The 11,127-nt window shown below is 46.0% G+C and overlaps 2 protein-coding genes across 5 annotated transcripts in view; one reads left to right on the top strand and one right to left on the bottom strand.

Annotated features, from left to right (window-relative positions):
• LOC135390920 (LIM domain and actin-binding protein 1-like) overlaps positions 1–11,127 on the top strand; it is a 96,719-nt gene that overhangs the window by 13,091 nt on the left and 72,501 nt on the right. Inside the window, exon 1 of one of the 4 annotated variants that reach the window (XM_064620904.1) lies at positions 6,361–6,582. The exons of 2 other annotated variants lie outside the window; for them this stretch is intronic. The gene's annotated coding sequence lies outside the window, so the exon portion shown is untranslated. Of the gene's footprint in view, positions 1–6,360; positions 6,583–11,127 lie in introns of those variants that run through there. One more of the 4 variants, XM_064620916.1, reaches the window with a different exon arrangement.
• Positions 1,081–5,262, bottom strand: LOC135392670 (sodium channel modifier 1-like). Its single transcript, XM_064623392.1, has 7 exons — positions 5,173–5,262; positions 5,000–5,070; positions 4,734–4,822; positions 4,535–4,653; positions 3,539–3,662; positions 2,840–3,119; positions 1,081–1,377 (listed from the first exon to the last, which is right to left on the bottom strand). The coding sequence occupies exons 1-7, from the start codon at positions 5,221–5,223 to the stop codon at positions 1,281–1,283; spliced, it is 831 nt and encodes a 276-aa protein (XP_064479462.1). The 5' UTR covers positions 5,224–5,262; the 3' UTR covers positions 1,081–1,280.

Genomic DNA, 11,127 nt, shown 5'->3' with positions numbered 1-11,127 from the left:
CGCGGAGAGTCTGTGATCGGCTTGTGGAATGTTAATAGACCTCTCCCTGTTTGTAAACAAATGACGTCATAGTGTTCGACAGCGCCACCAATTTGGTAGACTTGAAGTAGCTCGAAGCTAGGGGCGAACAAGTTCGCGCCCGAAAGCCACGGTCTTGCGGGGATTACGACCTGAAAGGGACAAGTGCCCATTCGTGGAACCCAGCCCTCCCATTCCGATTGGTGTTGGTTTCAGTCTATCTACCAACGTCATGATGACGTTTCTCGGGTAGAGGTCAATTGTTTCTGGTTAACGTCGGACGTGTTCGTAAAGCCAGTAGCGTAAGATCGTGTTCCACTCATCATGGCCACGTCAGAATTGACACTGCTAAGCGAAGTTGTATTTTCTGACGACTTTTCACTTAGTATATCGCGATGCGAATGCCAAGCAGACGACCTCGGAGACAATCGCGTACGCTGCGCTCCCATTCGTATGCCTGGCTTACGTCATCATGTAGCTGCAGAGGGAGGAGTAACCGGTGGAGTAACGTGCACCCAAGGCAAACATCAGAGGAAATTGTGGGGACATCGTTCAGGAAACACTGTCAAAGCAAGGCGTAGCGAGGGGCTAGGGTAGAACTGTAGGCCACCCTGTATGTATGGCGCCATTTCTTCATGGTGGCTCAGGGTGATTCGCTGAAGCTCTCAAGAAATGTGATCACCACTTGGCTGGCGATCACCATTTTGCCCCGTACATGTGAAAGCAAAGATAGTTTTATTTTGTGCCACCTTCGAGCCACCCCCACCTCCCCCTCAAAAAAAAAAAAAAGAAAAAAAAATCCTGGCTATGACAGAGTACCCAGGCTGTTCCTCAGAGAGCACTGTCGGTAGTGAGATTCAGCCCCACGAGCTCCAACAGCAGCACAATCTTGCAGTCATCACAAACGAGCGGAGGTTTATCCATTTAGCTACACTGCTTTTATACTCATAAGAAGACATAGTTAAAGTACCAGTGGTGGGTACTTAACTAACGCACACCAATGCTTTATTTACAGAATCTCTCTGGCATTTAAAAACTGCAAGTTTGCTCTGCAATGTGCAGGCAAAATGGTTCAAAACAATCTTGTTTTATTTACACACTATTTACATCAAATGTCGCAACGAGTCGGTGCGACTTGTGGAGCGAAAACTTTTGTGTCGCAGGAGCACCTGTAGGTGGCTGTCAAATGGACGCTTTCCACCAAATTAGGACAGTGGGAAAAAGACGAGGGTGTTTTCTTTCTCCAATGTATGTCCACGCTGTCACGCACTGAAGGCAGGTGGTTCCTCTTCGTCACTGTCGAACTCCACATTTTCGTCTTTCACCCATTTACCCTCAGGATTCAGCAACCACCCGGCCCTGAAACAGAGAATCTCTTTTGGTTAAAAAATTATTGCAAAAATGACAGTTCATTTTCCTAAACCACAGATCCCTCCCAGCTACGCGTAAAATTCATTCGTCGATAAAGTTAAAGGAATGGTCTCAAAAAAAGTCTTCCTCCAATAATGTTACTATGCACCTGCAGGTAATAACATAATGGCAATTGATGTTCTAAGGCTGGAACACATAGAAAGGACAAATACATACAAAGCCTCGACAGCCTAAGAAATTAATGAAAGGAAGTCACTGAAAAGGTTAGCCAGCTGTAGGCATAATGTAAAAACCCCCGAGACTAGGGAACACGAAGGGACAGACACAACACGAAGACTTCGTGTTGTGTCTGTCCCTTCGTGTTCCCTAGTCTCGGGGTTTTTACATTATGCATCATCTTCACCAGCTCGCTTGCTTCCTAGCCATTTTTTCAGCTGCAGGACTTGAACCCATATCTTCTGGATTACTGATCCAGGGCTCTTACCAATTGAGCTAAGCTAACACACCTCCCCCAGCAATTTCCAGCCTCAGAACATAAATTGCCATCATGTTCAACAGATGTCGCTTGCGTCGATTCCGTCGTATGAATGTGTGTATGAGTGAGAAAACATGCGAGAGTGAAAGTGGGATGAGTGAGAGAGTGGTTCGTTTGTCCCTTCAGATGACACACCCTTGGAAGTCGCTGGGGAGGTGTGTTAGCTTAGCTCAATTGGTAAGAGCCCTGGACCGGTAATCCAGAAGAGGTTGGTCCGAGTCCTACAGCTGGCTAACCTTTTCTGTGACTTGCTTCTTTCATCATGTTTTGTGGCGCCATTAAGTGCTTTGTGATGGCATGCACTAGCCATCACGTCTCAATCCTTCACGTTTCTTATACTAACGGATATCAAAGACTGATAATTTTGTGATCACAGCATCTGCAGGCATCCTGTTTGTCTGTTAGTTCCTGGAACCTAAATACTTTTGAGTCGAGGCACGCACTTGTGGGAAAACTTGGAAAGGTTTTCAAACATTCTTATACTCTTTCATTCTGTAGGCGAAGGCATGATTATGGCGCCTTCCCAAAGTTTCCGAGTTCTACCTGATGGCACATAAAAAACCTGGTGGTTGCATTTCAATTTACAGTCTGAAGATGGACCAAAAGCCAGGGGACATGTTTCTTTAATAGTATGAAGTAAACACTGGCTTGCATAACAAGTTGTAAAAAGAAAAAATCGTGTATCAAAAAATTTTTTTTTCTTTTTACAACTTGTTATGCAAGCCAGTGTTTACTTCATACTATTAAAGAAATTTACAGTCCCTTTAAAAGAATAGTGGCCTTATGGATGCCCAAACTGCAGCCTACCTTTCTGCTGATGGTCACTCTATTTATTTCTAAAATCCAGTCTTGAATTAACTTTAAGCATACCCAATGGTCTCGAAATTGTGTGCAACATGCACATAACGTACTTACATTCTTAAATTAAGATAATGTTGCGCCTTCGCCGTGTTCTTCGCTCGCTCTTCTTCACTCAGCGATTGGTCAGAAGCAGTAGCGTGGCCTTTTCCAATGGAAGAAACTCTAATGGGTGTACCACCAGCTACACAGTCCTGTCCACATAACTGGGAAACAGTATTCCTTCTCTTTGACTCGATGGCTTCCTGGAAGCTTTTCTTGTGCTGGAGCTGCTGCACGTAAGTGTTCACCAGCGGGTTTGAACATGACTGCTCGCTCTGTTTTGCATGTCCACTACCTGCAAATATTTGTGCAGTACGCTGGCATTATTTGGGAGCACCAAATTGCCTCTCGGAAACAGGGACTTTAGGAACATTGCAGTGCAATATCAGTGAACATCCAGTGGTTTCTGTCAAATCTCCCACAGCATTGATACTCTTTTATTTTTTCGTGAAATTTCTATCAACATGTGCCTGTGGAAAACACTGTGCAGGGTGTGTGCAGAAAAGGTAGCCCCACATTTATGCACGTTACTACTACTGGCTACTTTATCTGCACACACCCCGTACTGTACAGGTGTTTTTCACACAAAACACAAATATCACCCCCAAATATTTTCCAAAATTCACTTCTACTGCACATATCTCTGCTGTCAAGTTTTTTGTGATGCGCATTGCCACAACAGAAAAAAAAAAAAAAAAAAAACTGGCAACATACCAACTGTTTTCTCAGTGCCATTCGTCCCACCCTTTTTGCCGCAGCAGCTGTTGTATTTGGCAGACTTCATGAGCTTTAATCGTGGACGTTTCATGCTGCTCTTTGCAGAGACCTGACCTAAACACTGAAATAGATGAAATAAAGAACATGAGCTTGCGTAGAAGACAGTGGCGTCACTGCAGGGGGGTCCGCACTGGGTGATGCCCCGCACCAGTATTCTCCCTCTACCACTACTCTCCAGTACTCTCGGCGCGATGACACCGAAAGCAACATGCATGTTGCTAGCATGTGTTTTTTTTTGCTTTTGCAGAGTGTGGTATGATACTGTTATTGTGCACTGCATCGTCTGGTATGGGGAGTGATCCATAAATAGAGTGGGTGGGGGGTGGGGGTTACGGTTAGTACGTACCCACACCGAGTGACGCACCCCTGGTGACGCCACTATTAGACGAGCATCTTAGCATGAATAGCTGTTCAACACTTTGTTGCAAAAATATGCCTTGAACATAAAATGTCTTGTAGGTATTTCCTTGAGTATCAGAAGACACAAATACAAGACACTCTTAAGTGTGTTGGGCAAACTGAACCATGTATCAATGATCGATTACGCAAACATTCTTCGAATGTAGGAAAAATACTGAATTTTCTGAACTAAACTGACACCTGCATTCTTACTCCGACTATGTCCCCATTTGGGCTCAATGTCAAGTACTGCACAGTCTAAAGGATGACACAGCCAGTGTCATTTTGGAGGCCAGTGAAATAATCTGTCACCAGCTTTGTATTAGCCAACCGTCGATCAATCTGGTGCCTTCTTTGCTGAACCTCCTTTCTCATACTTTGAGTGCTTGTGGAATAAACACTTCAGTTTGCTGGTTTGAGTTCGTCCCTTCATGTCACTTTGTCTTCTCCTCATACTCAAGGAAATATTACCTACAAGTTCAGTAAACCAGCTCGCTTGCCCCTTATTTCTTTGGCCAACATGACATGTCTTACCTTCGCAGCTTTATGACTTCCTAGTGGTGTTCGTAATTCCTGTTTGAGCTGCAATTCTTGTATTCTTTTTGTAGCTTCTTCCTTTTTTCTGTGTTCTCTAGCAAGGTGTCTCGAAAGACCTGTGTGAGAATACTTCAACTAGACACTATTCTGTTACACAGTTCAAATCACTGTTTTTTTCTTTTTTGCTTGTACTTACTGAAGAGGTGTTTTTTGCCTTTCCGATGCACGGCAAGCATTTCGATGGTGTCGAGCACAGGCCGGTGTGGGCACAATGTACAAGCGTACCTACCAAAGAGCGATACATGTCAGACCACAGACGTTTTGCGGTACAGAATGCAAAGCGACATTCACCATGATCGCCTTGCTCGAATTGCAATTGCGGCAAAAAAAATAAATAATCCCGAATCTGCACTGTCAGTAAATGTGCGCGATTATGTTTTAGAGCATGATAAGCGATCTTACTTTCCATTTTTCAGCAGGAAAGCTTCGTCGTCTGGTATCTTTTCCACGAGAAGTTCGGATACTCTTCTTTGCTGCAAACGGTAAACAATTAGCTGTGGCACGAGCCAAGAGTAGTTCACGTCAGTTTCACGAACGAAAAATCGGTTCAGATGTCGTTCAAACAAGTCGCATACATGTAAATCTTGTAGTAGTGCGGTATCTGTTCCTTCGCGTTTAAACGCCATGTTTGCTGGTTTTCAGTCTGGTGGCGGCATACAGCGAGCATGGAACGTACTACGAGTGTCGGTGGCACGGTGGTCGCTTCTAGGGTCGCTTCGTTAGTTTCGGTTTCGGTTTTGGTTTTAAATGGGATGCGTTGCGAATCCGGTTTTTGTCTCTTTCTTTTTGTTTGACCTCTTCAACACGGTCGTGTGAGAATTTCTTCTGGTTGGTCAGTTCGGTGATGCATTACGCAGCTTTTTCTGGCGTCAAGTCAACACGACGCTTTAATCACAGTCGGTCAACCGTACGGCACCTCTCTTCTTCCGGGGAGCTCTGTACCGTACTGTTTTTCCACGGGAAGAAAAAGATATTGACGGGTAACAATTCAAATGCCCGAATTTAGGCAAATATCAGGACAAGATGTTCGCAGTACTTGTATGTAATTTGGGTTTGGTAACTGGAATAAAGTCCAAAGACATATCTCTTACGATTGGGCTTTGTGCATATATACATATTTTGAATAAAAATGATTACTCAACGTGCAGACATTGTGGTGCTGAAAAAGAATAGAGTCAGTAGCCTTCGTGTTGCCGGCGTGCATACCCGTACAATATGTAAGAAACGCACTGTACACATGGGCAGCGACGCACAGTTTTCAGTGCACAAAATGAACATTGTAAAACACGCAGCTGAAAATTCTGCGCCGGCAAGTTCCAAATAGCGAGTCCTAGTCAGTATCTCTAATTCATGAATATCGTCTTGTGTTATCGATGCTACATGTTTTATTTTATTTTATTTCTCTCTCTCTTTCATAAACCGCATAACATAACTGCATTTATTGCGCACCATGGTCCAGCTTTTCTGCAGCAGTGTTTGACCACTGATGTGTGCTGCAGCAACACGATGCTCAGTCAAAGATGCACGCAATAATAGCAACAGGAAGACGTTCGTCTCGCCGGCTAGAATGCATCTGTCCAAACAAAAGAAACCCCACAAGCGCAAACAAAAAGTGTCCCCTCAGTGTCTGTCATCCGCGTATCTTGATTTCCATTCACCACCCACCACCACGCGCACGTTCGCTCGCTTGGCGTCACGTGACACCACTCCCTCTCCGATTGGATCGCCTCCCCTTCGACCTGAGCGCCCTCTTCACCGCTTCGCCATTCTTGTTTTTCATGTTTTGCTTTTCGCGCTGAGTGCTAGTCGGTTTTCGCTGAAGTTGTGTTGGTGCAGCATCGAATCTTGCACCAGCGTGACATAAAACAGGTCTCCCCTCGCAACGCAGCGCTTCCAAGCAGACGGTGGAATACCTTCGTGTTTTTTGTGTCGTCTGCGACAGCATTCGCCCGCGTCTGTGTGCGAGACGCCAAGAGTGACGACGGGTGAGTGCTGCTCTGTTGCCATTTTATCCTTCCCTACCTCGGGATTTATAGAGAATGCGTTACAGCGAAGGATGGAGGATGCTCGTCGCTGTGCGTCGCCAACCGCGCATTGATTTTGAAAGGGCTCCCGTGATCCTCCTGGGCGTCCCTGGATTTTGTTCCTCAAGCTTGTTTACCTCGACTTGTAATGCTACTCTTCTTCTTTTTCCCACACGCTTTGATACGTTGTGACGGCTTATCTTTTTTTTTTTTTATTGTTGGCCATGAGATTCAGCGTGGAGTGGAAGCAAGCGCGATAGGACGACTCACGTTCGCGAGAGCGCGTCAGGTGCGATCGCGTCAATGGAGAAAGCTGAGATAGCATCAGTTGTGGCCGCCGGATCAGGTTTACCAATCTCGTCGATTATCTGTTGATGTGAGAGGCTGCGGTATTGCAGACCGCGATTCCTTGGGATGCGTCTTCAGAAACATAGTTTACGTTTTGTGAAAATGCGATAAATTCTGCAGTGGGCGGTGGTCCGCTTCGTAAGCTTGGGGTGCCGCACTCCAGGATGGATTGAAAGCGACGGGAGTTGTTTATTTTGGAAAAGCTGAAGGAGTTGTCCTTTTTCTGGTGCCCATGGTGCTTGTGGTTATGTAGGTACTTGCCGCTCCAAACCGATCACCATCAATCTTGACATGAAAAAAAAAGAGAGAGAGAGAGAAAGAAAATGCCCGTAAATAAGCAATGACGCCAAAAACGTACAAGATAAACATTCCCACGTCTTATTTCTTCTTGTTTCTTGTTTTCTTTCTTACTTGTATTTGATAAACGACTTATCACCTTTCAGCCCCAATAAATCTGGATAGTTGTCGATGCGTGGCGTCTCTCCCTCACTGCTGTCACATTCCAGCCACCGTGCAGCCGGTTTCTTCCGCGCTTTATTTTCTTTTCGAATGTTTTATCTGGCAAAAATATGCCCGTGTCACGTCGGGTATGGTGTCATCAACCGGCCTGTCAGTCGCCTGCGCTTCTAAAATCGAACTTCGCAGACTGCCGGTTGCGGAATGTTTCGGCGCATACATTTCGCGGATGAATTTGTCTCTCTTCCTGTGAAATTAGTACGTGGTGATTTCAAAGGAAGCAGTTGGAATTAATAAAAAGCGGTTTCTGGTTACGATGTATTCTGTCTCCCATCACTTAAAAAAAAAAGAAATGGTTAAAATTCGGTCTGAACGGTGAGACGTCTATACCTTTGTTTGTTTGTCTTTCCAGTACTGTTCTTTTGCATTTTTTTAATACAGATTTTAGATGCCACTTCTTGAAAAGCCGCTGATCTGTAGAACTTACATGACAAAAATATGGAAATTGAGCACCTAATCTTGAGCATTTTCGGTGCAACAGGGAGGTTGTTATACTGTTCCGCGACAACCAGTGGCGTAGCCAGACCTCCAATGTAGGGGGGGCTCGATACGAAAACTCCCCCCCCCCCCCGATCCTGGATGCGACAACGCACATATACTTGTCCACACCGCAGAATGCGGTTGAAAAAAAAAAGAACGAAAATAATTTATTTGGGCGTTCACAATACGATTACATATATAGGATGTCATGTCCAATGAGGTGGTGTCACGAGATTGTAAGTACTTTGAAAAGCTCATACTTTGAAAACCATTCACGAGTGCTGCTTAGATAGCCGTCATGAACTGCAAGAACTTTCGCGATCGTCACACTGCCCCCCCCCCCCCCATATATTATTTTCTTCTCGGATTTGCACGATTTGCGTGGGTCGGGTCGTGGCAGGTAGGGGGGGCTCGAGCCCCCCCTAGCCCCCCCGTGGCTACGCCACTGACGACAACACACATTGTGCTCTGCCTCGATATTCTGGCGCCAGATACTACGTAAAAAGTGTTACGTATTGCATAAAACGCGGAACTTGCATGCGGGCGGTAGTGGCCTTGCTATACTCGTATGACTCGTGTGGCCCCTTTTGACGAAAGAAATTCTTCCCGGCAAGGTCCACGAACCCGCCCTGTGCCTGGTCGTCTTATGTGACGAGGCGTGTCTGTGTGCTTTGCGAACCTTCAATTTCCAGCAAGGTTTCCGGCGCTCCGGGTACTTTTTCTCGTCGCAGTCGCCTTCCTGCACGCTTACTGTCCTTGTCTAAAAGGAGTTAACCGAAGGTGTTTTCTCCAGAGGCTTCCATATTCCCTAATGGTTTTTGCGAAAGCAGTGAAATCTCGGGGCGGGGTGAGGGATTACCTACTTCCACGCCGCGACTGTCATTGTGTTAGTGGCAGGTACTAATCAGCAGTGGAAACATCTGTCCCAGATTGAACGGTATTGGCGCATTGTCTCGTTTCAAGCAGGCGCTTGTCAGCTGTTGTACGCGGCATCTGGGTTGCGGTAAAGCGCGGTGTCGCACGCGACGAGACTGTACACCGCCCATTTTGCGGAAAACAATTGGGGTGGGAAACGTCGATCTGCACTTTTTGTAAATGGGTTCTGCTGACACTTTGGTATGTGTGGTCCGTCTGAACTGGACCAAGTAGATATTTTTATATGAATTTTTTAGCGCGCAATACACGCTCAGTTACACCGGTTAGCTTGGTAGCAAAGGTCGCGCTGAAATCTGGGAGCTGGTGGGTTCGAATCCCGGCACCGGCTGTGCTGTCGGAGGTTTTCCCTGGGTTTTCCGAAGACCTTCTGGACTAATGTCGGCATAGTTCCCCCTGAAGTCGGCCCAGGACGCATACTAACCCCCCACCCTTTCCCCCAGTCCTTCCTGCTCTCCTCTCTCTGCATAACTGTCTTATTGCGATGCTTATGTTCCGCGACATTTCGTCGAATTGAAGTTTCATCGAACGCCGATTCATTGAACGTCGTTTCATCGAATCGGTGGCCGCCGCTTTTTCTTGCGGCAACGTGTGAAATACGTATAAGGCTCTCTGAACTAACCTTGATCAAGCGTCGATGAAACGTCTATTTTGGACGAAAAAGCGTTCGATGAAATGGGGTCGATGAAACGGCGTTCGATGAAATGGTCCGACACCGCTGAAGCCCAATGCGCTAAAACCATTCCGCGGGTATATACTAATCTCGTTCGTTTCTCCATCACCTTCTGTTACGGGCGTAACGCGAGTGACCCGTGGTCAACGATCGGCACCGGATAATCAAATTAAAATGGAACGAAAAAAAAAAAGCAGTGGGAGAGGACAGGCGAAGGATGTTCCGCTCTGCGAGCGAGGGTGTTACCTCTTGTTCTAGGCCGGACATTCCTCGCATTGTTCACTCGGCCGGCTCGCGCCCAGTCAAAACTGTAAAGCGCAACCGAGCGGCCAATTTCTGCCGCTTCCGCTAAGCGTTCCATTTCGCATAACACGTGACGTGATGCTGGCTCTTCTAACGAATGTGTTTCGGATTCGTCGGCATCTTGTGGGGCAAAAGTGTGGACTACGGAAAAATAGCTTCTGGTGCCAGCACTGAGCAAATTATGATAATGCGACCTCAGGTTTTACGTGGGGACTATGATGATGATGATGATGACGACGATGGTGATAGTGGAGGAGGAAAACGCGTGGAGTAGTTAGCCCCAACACGGTCCATCAGGACCAGAGCTGGACATCTTCAGCTCACCTTCATCTGATGTTGGGGTGGGATGAAAGAAGGGCGTTCAGAAAAAAACGATTCTGGTGAGGGAAATTTGCGCAAAAAAGAAAAAAAGAAGATCGAGGTGAAGTGAGGGAATTTTCTGAAAAGAGATAAAAAAAAAAACCTCCGTTGACAAAAATAAAGGTTTAGAGCACTTGCCCGCGCCTCTGGTCAGGACTGAGTATAGTTCAACAGAACTTACGATCCGAGCGTCGAACCGAACCGGAACAACGGAATTAGCCGTAATTTTAAGCTGGAACTGAACCGGAACCCGAACCTATATAAAAATTTCGGTTACCTGTTCGGTTCGCGTTGGTGTGTGGTGGTGGGGGGTGATGTGGGATTCGAGCGGTCTGCCTGCCTAGATTGGCGGCATGTTGCTCTCAGAAGGGGTGAAAGGGTGTCCTGTCGGTAAAAAAAGAAGAAAAAATAAGTGAATAAAAACGTAACTAAGAGATCTTGTATCATTTTTGGTGGCTACCTATAATTTTGTAGCATATTAGTGCCTCGAACCGGCTTACAGCCTCTGAACCGGTTAATCGATCCGACTCCGGTGCTGAATCTCTACCGAACATTTATGGACGAACCCGAAAGAAACCGAAAAACGTTTCGGTTCGACGCTCTGCTATTAGGATAGATTTCTAGCAAAACATTTTCCCGGGAACATCACCGCAAAGGGTACTGCCCCGACGGCCGTTTTATAGGCTGTTTTGTACAGGAAAGAACGTAATGAACACGAGCAGTAAATGTCAAAAGTTTCGAGAAACTCGGAAGAAATAAATAATTAATAAATTAATAAATTATCGAGCCGACGAGAACACCGGTTTGCATAGTCGTCTCGCTCTCTTTCGCTTCTTCCTTATTACTGTTCTACATCACTAAAAACATTCACGCCGAGACTGGGAGGTGACACG

Source organism: Ornithodoros turicata, chromosome 4, assembly GCF_037126465.1.
Source record: "Ornithodoros turicata isolate Travis chromosome 4, ASM3712646v1, whole genome shotgun sequence".
Taxonomy (NCBI): Eukaryota; Metazoa; Arthropoda; class Arachnida; order Ixodida; family Argasidae; genus Ornithodoros; species Ornithodoros turicata.
This window is presented reverse-complemented; position numbering and strand designations above follow the sequence as displayed.

Excerpts from the sequence above, each read along its gene's own strand:
- LOC135392670 (XM_064623392.1), bottom strand. The coding sequence starts at position 5,223 with ATGGCGTTTAAACGCGAAGGAACAGATACCGCACTACTACAAGATTTA. Across the intron at positions 4,823-4,999 it reads TTCCTGCTGAAAAATGGAAA|GTACGCTTGTACATTGTGCC; the intron begins GTAAGATCGCTT and ends GCTCTTTGGTAG. Across the intron at positions 3,120-3,538 it reads TGGCACTGAGAAAACAGTTG|GTAGTGGACATGCAAAACAG; the intron begins GTATGTTGCCAG and ends AAATATTTGCAG.